A 17,913-nucleotide genomic window follows, 5' to 3' on the forward strand; every position below is an offset into this window, starting at 1 on the left:
CTGTAAAAGGTATGTTTCATCCACATATCGCGGAGTGATAGCACCTGCAGGTGGTGGTGTGGAGCCATCGCTTGGAACCGTGATCCACACCCCCCCCCCCCATTTAGTTGTGTGTTGGTCCCTGCAGGAGGCACAGTGGTCTTGGTGCTGCCCGGACTCATTTCAGGCCACCAGGCTGTCCTGTCAGCCTCCCACCTTGGGCCCATGGAGTTCGAACAGGTCAATAACTCACGAAGCCTCTGGCCACAGGCGGAGCTTCTCACTTACGCATTAATCCTTAAGCCTCTCGGTTCTAATCGTTCTTCAAGCAATAAAAAGGCCAGGAAGACGAAAGCAAAAATACTGTCAGGATTTTCTTAATAGTTGGAGCTAATTTTCTTGAAATGTCACTGTCTAACGGAAGAGGTTCCAAATTCCTACCGCTAATCTGGTTTTCCTACAATTTCACCACAAAGCACACAGGATTTAGGATGACCTCTTCCTGCTCCAATCGAAAGCAAGTAAAAATAGAACTGTGGTACTTAAGGACTGGAGGTGAGCTCCTTATGGATGCCATCCAAGCCTGGCCTCCTCCCCCTCACTAACTGATGGGGGCGGGTCCCAGGCCTGGAGGGGTGAGCGGGGCGGCCCAGAGTCTCCCAGCCGCACAGAGGTCTTTGGAGCTGCCTCGCCCCTCCCACAGAGACAGCCAACAGCTGAGCATTTCTGTCTCACTGTTTCAGCAAACCTCATGCACATGGAGTTTCTAAGCTGTCCATTTTGCTAATACTCTAGATAGTGGTCATTTCCTTCAGGGCAGTTGATGGAAGTTTTAAAATGTTCCAGAAGTTTAGATACTAGAATAGTGTTTGTTTCCTGTGACATGGGTTTAGGAAACAGCTGTTCAGGAGCTGCCCCGAATGACTGGACATTGTGAGATCTCGCTAGGAGTGGCCATGAGTTCTTCGTTGTCCGAAAGAGTTCTTTTACTCTGTTTGCCGAACCTGCCAACTACTGTGTTCTAGGTAAGGAATACCTTCTCTTAGTTGCATGTAAAAGAAAGAAGTAGCGTTTGGTTCTTGATAGATGTGTGTAAGGGGTGTGTGTGTGCGCACGCTCATGTGTGTGTGTGTTGGAGAGTGAGGAAAAGTTAAGTCATTTAGCTTTCTTTAAAAAATTGGTTAACTTTACCATGCGCAGGAAAATTAAAAAAAAAAAAAAAATAACCAGTGCTAAGGACTAAGGGCTCTGTGCTGCTTTACAAGAGTCCCAGAAATAATGCATGGTTTGCAGTACTTATAAATCAGTCTCGGAAACTAATTGTTGATGAAGGCTAGACCGAAAACTATTAAAAGCTGTAGAAATGTGGGGCCCAGAAGTTGATATTTTAAAAGGCATGTTATAAAAACCCCAATTCTAGGACAACATTAAGGAAAGGTCTGTTTGTGCTCCAATCTAAGACCATTTGTATTCATTTTATAAGGCGGTTGGGAGACTTTAAAAATGGTTGTGTAGATGCCTCATTCTGAAAACCCAATTTAAGTTAGAAATGAAGCCATACTGCTAACTAGTAAAAATAAAGAATAAGTGAGTTTTAGCACTGGAAAGAAATCTTACATGTTTTGTTCTCATCTAAATCCTGAGTTTCCAAAACAGAGTTTTTCCGAAATTAAATATAATTTATTAAATCCAAATGTAAAGAAAACTAAAGTGGGGGGGAGTGGGGGGCGGGTAGGGAAATGCCTCAAGGAACTAAAAGCACCTTTAGAAAAATAGCAGTTGTTGAAAATAAGCCCACAGTTGTTTCTGATGGACACACTGTGGCGGGGGGGGGGGGGGTGGGGAGGAGGAACGGACAGACTGGCTGTATTCCAGCTGGAAGGTCTCACTGATGCCGACAAGGATGTGGAGGGATGCAGTCTGTGATTTACTGACGGTGGACCTAGAAAATGGGGACAGCCACTCGGGAAGAGAGTTTGGCGGTTCCTTTCGAAACTAAAGAAAATGCGCGTACCATATGATGCAGCCATTGCATTCTTGGGCATTGATCTCAGAAATGACCTACTTTCACCCCAGAACTGGTACACAAATGCTCATAGCAGCTTTGTTCATAATAGTCAAACTTGGAAACAACCCAACTGTCCTCCCAGGAGTGAACGGTTTCACTGTGGTATGTCCACACCACGAAATTCTACTCAGCAATAAAAAGGAACAAATTACCCATACATGCACCAGCGTGGATGAACGTCCAGAAAACTACGCTGGGTAAAAAAAGCCAATCTCAGAGGGATGTGTACTGCACGATCCCATTCTGAAACCTTTGTTCGATAACGGAATTCATAGGCTTGGAGATCAGTGGTTGGGGAGGCAGGGAGGGAGGGTGTGGTTATACAAGGATAACCTGAGGGGGCCTTGCAGGGTCGGTACAGCTGAGGATCTTGTGGTGTGTTACACAAGACTGTACACGGATAAGGCTGCATAGAGCTCCCCATACACACACGCTCACACACTCGAGTGAGTGACTGATGAACTCTGAATAAAGCTCTGGGGGTTGTACCAATGTCATTTACTTGGTTTTGATGCTACACTGTTAACTGTTTAAGGTATTAGCCTTGGGGGAGCCGTGGCACAGGTGCACGGGCTGCTGCCCTGTGCCCTGTACCTTTCTCAACGCTGTCCTGTGAACCTATGATTATTGCAGTTTTTTAAAAAAGTTTTATTTATTTAAGTAATCTCTACACCCAGTGTGGGGCTTGAACTCACGACCCCGAGATCAAGAGTCCCATGCTCTTCTGACTGAGCCAGCCGGGCATCCCTATGGCTATTTCAAAGTAAAAAGTTCAACAAAAAAAAAAAAAAAAAGGATTGGCTCTTGCAATTTCATATAGTTTAACCTAAGAGGACAAAAGATCTGATCAGAGTGCACAGATTGCTAGCTGAGGTCACCTGTTCATGGTGCCTTAAGGGGGAATTTTCACATTATTTGTAATTTTTTTATTACTAAAATTTTTCCACAGTGTACATGCATTGTTCACACATCCAAAAAGATCAGTTGAATAAATGCAAATAATTAGAAGCATCAAAAAAATTCGTCCCAGTGGGTAAATTCCATCACACGGATGGAATTTCACGGGGTCTTTTAGTGGTCATGTGGCTTGACTGTCTGCAGTTTTTATCAAAACTGATCCGGAAAGGCATTTGTGTACCTGTTCGTGTTTAGAAATATACAGAGATTTCACAAGGTCTGACTGGACCCTGTCACATGTGCTTTACTATCCCAGAATTCTTTCTCTAGCAATATAAAAACATCCACATTGTAAATATCTTGCAGATTTTAAATCTGTTCTTATTCTTGGGTAGTTACCTTGAATGAAAAACGTTCTCGCTATTTTAATGTTAGAGGCTGCCAGAGTTTTTCTTAACTCTCCTACGTACGAAATTTCACTGTTTCTCTTTTGACATTTTCGGATTCAAGAGGTTGCTACCACCAACTCTACTGGAAAGGTTTAGCCCGGTTTTCCTGATGTCTGCTTTTCTCTCAGCACTTTCGGGGGGCCTTTCTCAGCCATTCACACCTCACTTTAGGGCTCCCCGACTCCGTGAGAGGCACAGCTGTGCACTGGTTTGAAATTGTTCCTGAAATGAGCTTGATGGGCTTTTAAAAATATATGTTTAAATATATTGAATATAAATATAAATATATTTAAAAATATATGTTTCCTGTATCCTGTTGCCACTCTTACGTCCCGTTAACACGTGTGATGGAGAATTGATTATACCATCCTCACTGGTAATGGGACTTGTTTTGAGGAATTCTCCATTTGGAGGTGGTCGTGGCAGCCAGCCTGGAGGCTGGGGCCACAGGAAATGGGCACGGCTGTGGGGGGCGCAGACCAGGCTGGTTATGGAGAGAAAGGGTTATTCTTGCCTTCTGGCAGGAAAGCTAGTGCTGCTTTTTTGTGGGTTTTTTTTTTTTTCTTTTTAACCTTAAGGTTCTATGTTGAAGCTCCTTAAATCTTTGTATTTGCTTGCTTTTCCCAGTACAATAAATGACGTCTTAAATACGAACGAGGAGGCATTTTTCCTTGTAGAAGATGTTCTATAATGTACGTTTTTCTGTAGTCATTCAAAATGCGGATGCTGTTAAACCTCGGGTGCTGAAGGACCCTTTCAGATGGCCTTCCCGCGTTGTACCAGCCCCAGATGTGGTGGTTTCTTGGTGAGAGCCGGCCCGAGCGCAGGTTGAACCGCCCCACGAGGACCCCCCCCCACACTCAGTGGGCCCAGGGCTGGGGGTGCAGCTTCCGCGCTGCTGAGCAGCATTGGCTATTTTTGTTTGTTTGTTTGTTTAAGCTTTTTATTTCTTTATTTGGCGAGAGAGCAAGCAGGGGAGGGGCAGAGAAAGAGGGAGAGAGACTTCCAAGCAGTTTCCACACTGTTGGCACAGAGCCCGACGTGGGGCTCGAACTCACAAGCCGTGAGATCGTGACCTGAGCCTACACCGACCCAGTCACCCCCAGCATTGCTGTTTTTAACTAAATCTGCCATGTGCTTTTTCACCGTGGCCATGAGCGTGACTGTGCTGCTGCTCAGTGATTCTTGTGTGGCCCTCGGCCCTGAGATACCACAGTGGCTCTGAAGCCAAGCCCAAGCCCATAGGGCAGTCGGAGCTATTTCAGATAACTACTGCGTAACATGTTTTAAAACTGAAAACAGTGATTTTCTTTTTTCCCAAATCTACCCCCCGCTTTTGTGAGGGTTAAGATGTGATGAGATTGCATTCCACGATAGAAAACCCAAGATGAAAAACTCTGGGGCTTCTAATTCAGACAGGAGAGAATGGAACTTCTGAGGCAGAAGTCTCGAGAAGAACGATGTTTTCAAGCTGCACACAACTGTGTGGAAAATCTCAATTCTGTTGGAACAAGGTATTCTTTAATGAAAACCCCTTTGATGATTTCTACACTGATCTCTGTTTCTGAGCTGCTTATTCTGGAATTACTTTTTTAAAAGATTAATTGGACTTGGTTTGAAGTGTTTGAAGCATACTTGGTCTGTTTTAGGCTGACCGTCTCCCATGCACTTGGCAGTCAGGAGGCATTTGAGCCGAGAGGCTGACAGCTGAAGTGAACAAATGAAGAGGCTCCTCTTGGGTCCCCTCTTCCCCTCTCAGGAGTGCACTGAATTCCTTGCAGATTTGTGAAAGGCACCGAGAGGTGACTAATTCTGGAGTGTCTGAGTGAGGCTGAGAGAGCTGGGGTAATTCTCAGTGTCGCACTCGTCCGAGTTTGTGTAGTGTTTCGTGTTTCCTTCTCCTCATGTCCATTGTTTTCAAGAGTCCATTGTTTAAAAAATTTTTTTTTCATGTTTATTTTTGAGAGAGAGAGCACGAGCAGGGGAGGGGTAGGGAGAGAGGGAGACACAGAATCCAAAGTAGGCTCTGGGCTCCGAGCTGTCAGCACAGAGCCCGACGCCACGGGGCTCGAACTCACGGGGCGAGAGATCATGACCTAAGCCAAAGTTGGACACTTAACTGAGTCACCCTGGTGCCCCCAAGAGTCCACTGTTTTAAATAATTGCTGGTAGGAACCGTCACCTCTTGGTCAGTGCTGGTGCCTGGTGATTCACAGCTGCTACCTTATTTAATCCTGCCAGCAGCCTTACGGAATAGGTCTTTGTACCTTCCTTGTACACAGGAGGAAGTTGATGCTCAGAGAGGTTAAGTCCCAGCTAGTGCTGGATATCGTGGTGCAGGTTTGTGTGGAAGCAGAGCCTGAGAGGATTTTGCTGCAGGTAGTTTGTACAGGAGGTGATCCTGGAGAGGAGGAGTGAGGAAGCAGAGAGGAAACACAGGAGGAACGGCCAAGACAGGGATGTGTTATTAAAGTTGATGCTATAGCCCCGGGGCTCTGCTTCCATCAGGATCTCTGAGAAGTGTTCAGAAGGCCTCCTAGAAATGCCCGTCCGAAGGAAGGGACACCAGAACACTGATATACTGACATCTGTCACCTGTTGGCCGAGAGCTGTCTTAATTCCCCAGAACTTCTGGGCTATGGGGCTTGACGTTCCCCGAGACTCGGAGAATACTCTGAGCAGAAAAACAGAGACAGGTACAGGTAAGGGACCTTGTGGGCCTCCGAAGGGGCTCACGCAGGGCTGCCTTCCTTCCAGAGCCACGCCTGAGATGAGAAGTAGGCTAAAAGGGATGTGATGTGAGAGGTGCCAGAGCGGCTGCGGAAAGGGCTGGGACCTGTGCCCCGACGGCTTCCAAAACCTGTGATCTTAACAGATCGTCTCCCTGTAGACAAACCTAGGAGATGGGGGAAGTTAGGGCAACACAGAAATACAGAGAATGCACAGTGATTATAATAGTGGGAACAGAATGAACATCGTCGGTACAGCACCTGTCATCGTGGAGTCGGGAAGATTCACTTTCTGTTGGTGGTGGCCGGTTAACGTGCGTGTGTCTTCCTTGCGTGTATGTAGGTTAGAATACAAGATGAATGCCCAGAATATTCTAAGTACTGGAGACTGCAACTGACTTGGGATTAAAAATATCCTCCATCATCGAGTTTTTAAGGTCGGTCACGCATACGAGATTATGTTGTTCTCAGCACGTGTGAAATGTGGTGGTGGGTATTGGTGGGGGACGGGTAGCGGAATGCCTACGCTGGGCCTCATAGACCACCGTTCACTCTGAGTTCTGTGTATTTCTTGTTGTTAAAAATCACTTGGTAACACCCCAAGGATGTTTTAGTGCTGCGTAACTGACATACAACATTGTGTAAGTTTAAGGGGTACGTGTTGATTTGGTGCAAGTGTGATTACCACTGTAGAATTAGCGGACACCCCCATCACCTCACGAAGTTACCGTTTCTTTCTTGTGAGAACATTTAGGATCTAGTTTCTTAGCAGCTTTGAAGAACGTAATATAGTACTGTGGACTCTAACCACCGTGTTTTACGTTAGGTCTCTTCCAACTACAAGTTTGTACCCTTTGACCCCCATTCCCCCTCTCCCTGTCCCCCGACCCCCAGCTCCGATAACCATTCTACTCTCTGTTCTAGGAGTTTGGCTTTTTCAGATTCCACACCTAAGTGGTAGGACAGTATTTGTCTTTCTCTGGCGTGTCTCCCTTAGCTTAACGCCGTCAAGGCCTGTCCCTGTTGTCACAAACGGCAGGATTTCCTTCTTCCTTAGGAGTGAGTAGTATCCCATTGTATGTGTCTGTACACACGCACACCCCACACCCACGCGTTTGTTGGCACTGAGGTGTTAGCTATGGTGACTAATGCTGTGTGCAGATACCTTTTCGATACGCGGTTGCGTTTTGTCTGGATATATACCCAGAAGTGAGAGCCCTGGATCATAGGGTGGCTCCAGTTTTAATTTTTTCAGGAGCCTCCACGCCGTCGTCCACGGTTGGCTGCATCAGCTTGCATTCCCACCAGCGGTGCACGAGGGTTCCCCTTTCTCCACGTCCTCGCCGACACCTGTCGTCTCGTGTCTTCTCAGTGGGGACCGTTCCGACAGGTGTGAGGTGATGTCTCGTTGTGGCTTCGATTTGCATTTTCCTGGTGATGAGTGATGACGCACCCGTTGGTCATTTGTCTGTCTTCTTTGGAAAAACGTTTGCTCAGATTCTCTGTCCGTGTTTTAATCGGATCTTTTTTTATTGAGTTAAATGAGTTCTGACGCCCCAAAGATGTGACACTCCCCAGATGTGTTATTCCCAGGTGGGGAATAACGTCTGCAGTGAAATTATCTTCGGCGTTTCAGGCCCCCCGTTTCTTGCACGACAGTAAGGTAGCTGAAACGTTCTGTTCTGCCACGCTCAGCCTAGCATAGTGTCTGCACGAGGTAGGCGCTGCGAGACGTTTGTTTAGGGGAACGAACTCAAGGAGTCATCGTTTGATTCTTGGGCCAGTCGCACTTGGGCAGGGGCTGGAGCCAAGGCGGCTTGTCTGGAGGGTCTCCGTACTGCTGCGCGAGAGGCCAGTGCACACTTAGTGTGTAAAACGGCGCAAAGGTAGGAGCTTACCCGCCGCCTGTAGGGCAGAAGTCAAGGCCGGTGCCTCGCGGGCCGACGTCAGGGCGTCGACCAGGCCACGTTCCTTTCTGGGACTCGGGAGAAGAGCCCCCGTCCGAGTTCATTCAGGTTGTTGGCGGGGTTCCAGCTCCCCGCAGCTGTAGTTAAGGCCCCTGCTTTCAGCCGGACGCTGCTCTCCGTGTCTGGCCGCCACCTGCGTTCCTCGCCGTGTGGGCCCCGCATCCTCAGAGCCAGCACCGGAGAATGTTCCTTGTGTCACGTCCCTCTCTCACGCTTCACGTCTCTCTCTCCAGGGAAAGTGCACGCAGGCGCCTTTAAGAGCCCGATCAGGTCAGGCTTGCCCGGGTGACCCCTCTCTCTTAAAGTCAGCTCTGCCCCGGGGCATAGCCTGCTCCTGGCAGGAGAGCCAGTCCTGCTGATAGTCGGGGAGGGCGTCGTGCAGGGTGTGTGCACCAGGAGCAGGGCATCTCGGAGGCCGCCTGAGAACTCTGCCCCCCGTGGGACGTACAGAGGACTCCGGAGTTCAGAGCAAATGTGAAAATAACCCTGGGTCCGTGAACGAGGTGAATAATGGTAAATGCCTGACCCAGATTTCATTCTTGCGTTCCCCACGCGCGCATTGAGGAAGGTTAGAGCGCTAGGAAGTGGTCACGGGATGGCAAATTGGGGGCCCTTCTGGCATGACGAGGCTCAGGGTGATGGCCTGGTATTGCTGACTCGGCCCGAACTCGAAGGGTCGCTGCTGACACTAATCAGAAAGTTCTTTCACCGTTATTTCACTGAAGGCGCACGTCAGGATTGGGTTAGTATCTCTATCCCAGATTCAGCCGGGTGATGTGAGGCTCAGGAAGGCTGACTGACTCAGCCGGGTTGCCCGTTAGTGAACAGCAGAGCCGGGACCTCGCTTTTCTGATCCAGCACGACGGCTGCATCCTTGCCCTTCCGCTTATTGAACGCCTGCCGTGCCCGGCTCCGAGCCGGGTGATGAGGCGTCGCTGTCCGCCAGGAAGTCCGAGTCTTGGCCCCCTGTACTGCATGTAATGTACGAGTCAGCGTCACCAGTCTGGTCGCAGGGGGTGCCCCAGGGCGGGATAGCGGGGTCCGCTGGAGTCAGGTGAAGTGTTAGCCAAGAGGCTGGTCTTGGCTGATGAACCGCTGATCGGCAAACAGTGGACACGTGGTGGGAGGTCATGGCGCAGGGAGAGGCACGGGGGGCCGGGGGGCTGGCCCGCCAGGTCAGGGGAAGAAGTGCCGTGGAGGGTGGGCGGGGCGGGGGGGCACCTCCATGGCAGTCGGGGCACCAGCCGGGGTTTGACAAGCAGACGCGACCCTCTCAGCTTGGAGGGTGGAGGTGAGTGCGTACTTACTCCCATTTCCTGTCTCCGTCCCTCTTCAGGCCCTGACCCCGAGTGTTCTGTTTCCGTAGCTGAACTCGATGCAGAGCACACCCAGAAGGTCCTGGAAATGGAGCACACCCAGCAGACGAAGCTGAAGGAGCGGCAGAAGTTTTTTGAGGAGGCGTTCCAGCAGGACATGGAACAGTACCTGTCCACGGGCTACCTGCAGATAGCGGAGAGGCGAGGCAAGTTGGGCAGAGGGCCGCTGGCGGCGGGGACCCTCCCCGGGAGCCCGGAGACCGTGTCTCGCCGCGCCCCCCAGGTGGGGTGTGGGGCACAGTCCCCGGAAGTCTGGTCTGGCCTTAGTCCCCAAAACCCAAAGTGGCTCTGCCATGCGGTATTCGTCTCGTCCTCGTCTCTACCTCTTCCTGCAGGTCTAGGCTTCAGCTGGAGATACTTAGAAAACATGGAGCAGGCTTTGTTTTTGTTTTTTTTTTTAAAAGGTAAAAACCAAAGAAACATCACCCATAATTCTACAGCACAGTAAAATCTCCGTCACTATTTTAGGGTGGTTCTTTCGTGTGTGTGTGTGTGTGTGTGAGTGAGTCTGTACATAATTGGTATCAAACCATTCACACATCTGGCTTTGTGTCTATCTAAATACTGTACAGGGATCTTTCCCCGTGTTATTAACAGTTCTTTAAAAGGGTATATTTTCAAAGCTGCGTCTGCGTCGTCAGGATGTCCGCAGTTAACATTTAACCAGACCCCTAGTTGAACAGATTCTTTATCTTTATACACGGTTCTGAGATGAACATCCAGATTCATAAATGTTCGCGTCTCCGAGAGTTCCCAAGAACAAACAGCAGGGGCGAAGCCCGGTACGGGGTCCCTCATCCAGCCTCTAGGAGGAGCACGAGCAGCTTGGTTGCACGGCACGCGGGCAACCGTCCAGGGCCCCTCTGCTCACCTGCCCCTCCTCACCCCTGAGCCCCTCCACTCCCCAGCCCTGTGTCCTCCATTCTCTCCCCTGGCCAGCCTGGCCCCGGTCTTTGTTCCGATACCCTGCCCCTCACCACACCCCCCAGCTCCTCTCTGTTCCCCTCACTCTGTTCCTTCCCTGTCTTTGAATCCGGTGTCCGCCCCCAGGAGAGAGGTTAAGGAAATAAAAACCGAGGAAGGAGAATAATGGAGGCAGAACACATCAAAAGTAGCATGGCAACACGCCTGGGAGAGCACCACAGGATGCACCGTGTGGATAAGGCTTCTTTCCTCAGGGCGGGTCAGATTTGAAGGAGGACATCCGGTCTCCACGGAGCCGGCTGTGTCCCTTTTGTATGCCCTCCTCTACAGTCTGTCTGCGTCTAGAAAAGCCGGACAGATCGCCTCAGAATATGCGTGCTGTTCGTGGCCTGCAGGGTTTGGTGCCGCTTATGGAGGGAGTAGCCCGTTCGCTGCAGGGATTCGCGTCTCGTCACGGGCAGGGGTGAGGTCACTGTACCCTGCACGGCCGTGAGACCCTCTCTGGTGTGTCGGGGGCCCCGCCCTCCCCACCCCATCTCCACCTGTTAGCCTCCCAGGGGCCCCACCCCCAGACACTGCGATGACACTGGGGGTCAGGACTTCTACATGCGAGTTTGGGGGACACAGACATCGAGGCCGTACCAGCCACGCACCTGCTGGGAAACATACTGGAGATCTAAGGACAAGGAGCCGCTGCACCCAGGAGGTGGGAGGAGGTTGGCCAGCGAAGGGAACAGTCAGAGACTATCAGTGCTGAGGTTGACCCCGCACGTCCAGCTTGGTTCCCTGGATGTTTCCGGAGCACCTGCGAGCACTCGGCACATCTTTAGGCCCAGAGGAAGGAAGAAAGGCCAAGTGGAAGTGCCTCTTAGGTAGGCCCGTGCTCGTGGGGAGACATGGGAGCACACACGGAGGTGAACCCGGTGCAGGGAGGTTCGAAGTGCCTCCTTGCAGTGACCGAGAACCTGGCACACGGGGACCCTCCAGCTGGCACGGTGGGGTGCCCGGCCAACTCTTGTTGGACAGACATCAATGAAGTATTAAGGAATCGAATTCTCACATTTGGGACACTTAAAAAATAACATTCTTCAAGTTTCCAAGAAGTCTTAGGCTCCTTTTTTTTTAAGGTAAAAAAAAAAAAAAATGGGAGTCAGGCACATGTTGCCAATATGTGTGATTTTGAAAGCACTGAAGAAGAAAATTGGAGATTTGGGCTTTTTAGCTTTCTACTTCAGCCGTAGCTGGAAAAACATTCAGATAACAAATAGGCATCTCTCGGTGAGGCTGCTCAGAGCCATCCCTTAGACTTCCGGCCTGGCAGGTCCCACGTCCCCTTACAGACTGTTCATCTCCAGGGATGAACGCGGGGATGTTTAATGTAGGAGAATCCGTCAAAGTAAAAAATCTCCATAGTGAATATGGTATTTTGGACTCATTCCACTACATCAGAAATAGCAGTGAATTTTTTCTCACTTTCCAAAGCATCATTTTTTAATTAAGACAAAGGAATGGAAAGTTTTATCCAGCAAATTATCAGAGTAAAGGGTAAAGGGACACCCGTGACTCCTTGGATTGGGGTGAGGCTGGAGAAATCACGGAACTGGGAGCATCAGGCACTTGAGGAGGTGAGGAGGCCACGCCAGCTTGCCAGGCAGCAGAGGGGACCTGGCACCCGCCATGCGCCCAGCAGTCCTAGTGCCATCAGGGCACGTGTAACCTGGTACGACCCTGACCCAGGTTCTGTCTTCCACCCGACGTGACTCCTGTTTTCCTTGTTGCTGGGTGCTGGGGTATCTTGACAGATCACCTGGGAGACACGCCGTTCCGTACGTGTGTGTGCCCACAGTTAGATCTCAGGCTCCCGTGGGTCCCTGCTGAACTGGCAGTTCGGCAAAGTCGAATCTTCTGGAGCCGGGGGCTGCGCCCTGTGCCGCGAGACACTCTTAACTCAGGCCTCGGAAGTCCCCCAGTGGACCCAGTGCCCAGGACAGAGAGGGAGGTGATGTCTGGGCTAGTGGCAAAATTAACGAAGTTAGAAGAGATGGAATTAGTAGATAAAACCGCACTAAACTAAAATTCATATAGCGTCCCCCAGGATACAATCTAGAATGCAGTAGTATCTCAAAACAATTGCCAGCTTATGGTTTTAACTTTGCGTGATTGTCTCTCCGTGAGTGTTTTATTTAGAACTTTGAAATTTGGGGTGGCTCGGTCGGTTTAGTGTCCACCTCCTGATTTCGGCTCAGATCGTGATCCTAAGGTGTGGGATCGAGCCCCGTGTTGGGCTCCATGGTGAGCATTGAGCCTGCTTGAGACTCTCTCCTCCCCTCTAAAAAATAAACAAAACCAAACCTCACTGTTGAGGACATTCTCTTATGTCTTCGTACATGTGATGAGAGTTTCTTTGGGGCAGTGGGCCTCAAACTTGAGCAAGCCTCAGTCACCAGGGGGGCTGTTCACACCCCCTGGTCCCACCCCAGGGTTTCCGATCTAGTAGGTTTGTGGTGGGGTCTGAGTGTTCACATTTCTAACAAGCTCCCCGGTAAAGGAACTCTTGAGGCAGTTGGACACTTTGAGAACCGCTTCTTGAGGGTGTATCACTGGGACAGTAATTAACGGAGTCGTTTGACGTGCTTATCTGTAATTTCACTAGATTCTGTCTGATTACCTGCCCAAGTCCCCCGTTGGTTTACGGTGCCCTAGCAGTGTGTATATGTGCCATCACTCATCTTTGTCAACACTGGGTAGTGCCTGATATTTAAATTTTTGCCAATCTGTGAGTATGAAATGACCTCTTGTTTTTAATTTGCATATCCTTGATTGTCCATTTTCCTCCTGGTTGCCTGTCTTCCTTTATGGGGCCTTTTTTAAAAAAATTTTTTTAATGTTTTTATTTATTTTTGAGACAGAGCATGAGCGGGGGAGGGGCAGAGAGAGAGCAAGACACAGAATCCGAAGCAGGCTCCAGGCTCTGAGCTGTCAGCACAGAGCCCGATGTAGGGCTCAAACCCATGGACTGTGAGATCATGACCCGAGCTGAAGTCGGACGCTTAACTGACTGAGCCACCCAGACGCCCCCCCTTATGGGGTCTGATGCTCGTGGTATTGGCCTTTACGGATTGTCATCTGAGGCAGTCACCTTCACTCAGTCTGTGGCTTATGGATTCTAGAGAAATCTTTGCTAAATGTGTGTTTATTTCAACGTGATCGGCTCTACCCATTTTATTGCTTATGGTTTGTCCTTTTGTGTCTTGTTCAGGAAATCCTTCCCTCCAAGTATAAGCACACAAGTAGAGCTTGGCTGTAACTCCAAGTCCTAAGAACATTCTACTGTGTTTTATTCTTAAAGTTTCAGTGTTTCCCATTTTATAGTTGGCTGTTCAGTCCACCACCAGTTCGTTTTTCTGTGTATGGGGAGGTAAGGACCCAAATTCAGTAACTTTGCCTCCACCCCAGCACTCTTTCCCCACTGTTTCTGGGTGTCTCCACTGCAGTACCCGGTGAGTCTTTTCTGGGCTCTCTTCTCTGTCTCTTTCTTCTGTTTGTCTAGCCTGGAGCCCAAACTCTACTGTCTTCATTCTTCACTAAACAGTGGCTCTCAACTGGGGGCGGTTTCGTCCCCTCGGGACATTTGGTGGAGTCCCCAGAGTTTTGCCTGCTGTGCTTGGGGGCAGGGCTGTGCTGTTTGCATCTAGCGGATAGATGCAGGGCTGCTGTTGGGCACCTGCCAGTATACAGGACAGCCCTACAACAAAGAATGCTCTGGTCCAGAGCGTGGACCACAGTGTGGACAAGGCTGAGAAACCTTGTCTTACAGCAGGTCTTGCTGTGTGGTGTGCTGGAGCGATTCTTACACACCCCGAAACACGTTTATGCGTTCTTTCTTGAGAGTTGCCTTGGCTGTTCTTGGCTCTTTGTACTTCTGTATAAATGTTACAGTCAGATTTGCAAGTTCTACGAAAACCCGTCCAGGCCTTGATTGCGGTTGTGTCGCTTCTGTGCCGAGGGAGCACCAGCCTCTTAGTGGTGCTGGAAGTCCACACGTGCAGTAGGCAAGCCCTCCTCCCTGATTGCCCAAGCGCTGGGTAGAAGCAGCCTCAGACACTGCGGGGGCCGAGTAATTTCTCTGTGGGAAGAGTTGCCACCTGTTTTTCTCCACTAGGTACAAAGGTTTCCTATTTCTTGTCAATTTTAACAAGTTTTCCATGGAATCTGTCCGGCTGATCTGTAGTTGTCAAATGTGTCAGCATAACGTCCATAGTATCATTCTCAGCCTTTGTGGTATTTGGGTTGAAGTTTGCTTTTCCACCCCTCTCGGATCACTAATTTGTGCTGTTCATCCTTCATGATGAGTCTTACACAGAACAGTCATTTTTAAGTGTTTTCTTAAAGACCCAACTTTTAGCTTTGTTGTTGCTATCGTGTATCTCATTAGTTTCTCTTCCTTAGTGCTGGGCATCTTCGGTGGCAGTTTTGTTTTTTGGTTTTTTTCCTTGGTTTTGGTCTAATTTGACTGGGCTTGGTTTTCAGCATTCTTGTCTGCATAAGGCATTCAAAGCTATGAACTTTTTACAAGGGTAACGTTCACCACTTTTTAACAGAATTCTACAAGTTCGGACAAGTAAGTTTCTTCCTGGGTTTAGATTTTCCATTACAATTTCTTATTTGACTTGTGACCTGTTTAGAAGTGTTTTTAAATAATGTGTGAAGTTGTTTCTAGTTACCTTTTGTTCCTGATTTCTCATAAACTTCATTGTGGTTGTTGGAGAATGGGTTATTTTTTTTTTTTTTAATTCAAGACTTAGAGTTTTCCTACATGTTTTCTGTGCATTTGAGGGTAAGATCCTAAACGATAGGGTTCTGTGTGTACCCGTTCCACCAAGATCATAAGTTGGGCTGTTTAAGCATTCCCTATTATTGAATTGTATAGTTTAATTATTATCAAAGAGGTGTATTAAACCATTCTTCCCAGGATTATGGATCGGTTAGATCTTCCTTGTCACTCTGCCATTCTTTAAACATCGCCACAAATTCTATGTCACACAAATTTTGAATTGTCCTCCAGGCAAACTGAAACTTTATTAAATCACTAAGTACTACTCTTTATTTCAATATTTTTGTTTTCCCTTAAAGTCTGTTTTGTTTCCTATCAATATTGCTATGTCAGGGGCACCTGGCTGGCTCGGTTAAGTGTCCGACTCGATTTTGGCTGAGGTCACGATCTCTCAAGTTGGTGAGATCAAGGCCTGTTTATCTGCCTGACAGTGTCGAGCCTGCTTAGGATTCTCTCTCTCCCTCCCCCTGCTTGCCCTCTTTCTCTCTCAAATAAACTTTAAAAAAATATTGCTAGGTCAGCTTTCTTCTTCGAGTTAATTATTTAACTACTTAAGCTTTTGTTTGTTTCTTTTAACTTAATGTCCTTATGTTTTGGGAGTGTCTCCAATAAACTAGACATAGCGAGATTTTTATCACTTTCATTCAGTCTTCTAATCTGTTAACTGACTCATCTACATTTACTGTGATTACTGACACGTGGCTTCATTACTACCTTTCTTGGTACTGTTCCCATGCCTTTTTAATCCGGTTTTGCGTTCTCTTCGGTTTTAAATCCTACTCCTGCCCTTTTCCAAAGGATGGGACAGACGGAAATGAAAGGGAGCCTGTGTCCCTTTCAAAACTGCAGTCAGACCAAGGCCAACCGCCAGAAAGGCCCTGCTGACAGACCGTGGCCAGAACAGAAAACCTGCCGGTTGCCTGACTTCTGGTGGCCCGGCAGCCGCACACAAGCACCCACGGGGCCCACGACTGACCAGTGGCAGTGTCCCCTGACCAGTCAGCCTGGAGAAGCTTCGGGACGCCGCCCCGCTGGTACCCCTCGCGGTATCGAGCGTGAAGCAGCGCAGTGACTCCGCGTGGCAGTGGCCCCGGGCCTGCACCCCACCCGAGTCCACACCACGTGGCTCTCATGCCTCTACTTCGAGGAGTCACCTCAGCTACAGTAAGCTTCCCCCTGCGAAGAACAGAAACTACGTGCTTTCTTATTTTAGCGCTGGCCTTGAACAAGGTTGTGCCTAAGACGGTCAGCTCCTCCCCTTCTGCTGCCGGAATGGGGTCTTACACCGCGATGGCTCTCGGCCCCCCCCCCCCCCCCGAGCTCCCGAGTCACCCACCTCCTGCATCCTGGGCCCGACCTCCTGGACTCTGTGGTGCCTGTGGCGAGAGTAGGTTCGTGGTGACGAGCTGTCTGCGCTCATAGCTGATGCTCGGTCTTAAATGCCATTTAATGTTACATAATTTTAGAAATGGCATTTATCTCACCTCTTTGAACTTATTATTCCATTGTCTTCTTATATTGTTGTCGAGAAGCCGTCAATCTAACTATTTCCTTCTCTTCCCTCTCGTGCCCTCTCTCTGACGTTCCCCAGCTTCACTGCAGGTGATGTAGGAGAGGATTTCTTTCATCTGTCTTCCTTGGAATAGATTCTTGCTTCCTAAATCTGGGACGTCACATCTTCCAGCAAGTCTGGGAGAAAATCAGCCTCTTTGTCCGTGTCCCCCACCATCTCTTCTTGTCTCAGGACTGGGATGGTGCTGCGGGTTTGCATTTTCCGTCTGTTTCTGTGCCCTACGGTCTTACTCAGTCTTCCTAACTTGTTTGGCCCTAGTCCCTAACCATCGGTTTAATACCGGCCCACGGTTTTACATTTCAGTGATTAAAATGTTCCTATCTGAAAGTCGTTTGGCTGGTTTTTGATTCCATTTTTAAGGTCATTAAAATGCGTAAAGTCATTTGAATTCTCAGTAAAGGGTGTTACACGGAGCTCCTTTCCGCTGACCTTCGCCGGGAGTGACGGACGGGTTCCCACCGTGTGCTGTAGACTCTGGACTGGGCCGAGTTTATGTTTTTATATCCCTGTGAGACCCAGGGTGAACCAGAAATAATTTGTTTCTGCCAGGGACGGTCATGCCTGGGGTGACCAAGTCGACTGGCTCGTTGTTTTCTGGACCACAGAGGTAGCTGGAATGTGGGCTCCAGACCCAGGGGCTGCCCTCCCCCAGGGCCCCGGCTGGTGGACCCCTCCTGGTATTGATGTCCTTTTGCTCCTGGGCCAGTTTTACTTTTCTCTTTCACCACAGAGAGCTCGTGCTCCCCGCTCACCAGCCTGCGGCTGCCCAGAGCTTGTCTGCTTTTCAGATCAAAGACCGGAGAGATGTCATAAGGGCAGTGACAGCTTCCCCAGGAAGCTCGATAAAGTCTGGGGGCCTCTGCAGGCGGAAGGCAAAGCTGTGTCGGCAGGGAGGTAACGAACCTCCTGCTGCGGGGATGTGGCTCTCGGGACCCTGCTCCCCGCAGCTGCGGGCTGCTTCGTGCAGAAACGGGTCGCGTTCCGCACCTGCAGGCCGAGGGCTGGGGGTGAACAAACGGCCGGAAGGGGCCGACGTAACAGCAGCCAAGACCGGTCTAGGATGGAGTCACAGGGCCCGACTCGGGTGTGTCGTTTTCTGCCTTAGAAAGCCTGGAGT

At 49.5% G+C, this 17,913-nt stretch overlaps 1 protein-coding gene across 8 annotated transcripts in view; it reads left to right on the forward strand.

The window, feature by feature from the left end:
- DTNBP1 (dystrobrevin binding protein 1) overlaps window positions 1-17,913 on the forward strand; it is a 131,509-nt gene that overhangs the window by 111,843 nt on the left and 1,753 nt on the right. For 5 of the 8 annotated variants that reach the window (XM_042985676.1, XM_042985679.1, XM_042985682.1 and 2 more), the window contains one exon: window positions 9,426-9,611. In XM_042985676.1, the coding sequence (XP_042841610.1) occupies window positions 9,426-9,611 (186 nt within the window). Of the gene's footprint in view, window positions 1-9,425; window positions 9,612-9,800; window positions 9,928-17,913 lie in introns of those variants that run through there. The other 3 variants (XM_042985677.1, XM_042985680.1, XM_042985683.1) reach the window with 2 other exon arrangements.

This window comes from Panthera tigris, chromosome B2, assembly GCF_018350195.1.
Source record: "Panthera tigris isolate Pti1 chromosome B2, P.tigris_Pti1_mat1.1, whole genome shotgun sequence".
NCBI classification, from domain to species: Eukaryota; Metazoa; Chordata; class Mammalia; order Carnivora; family Felidae; genus Panthera; species Panthera tigris.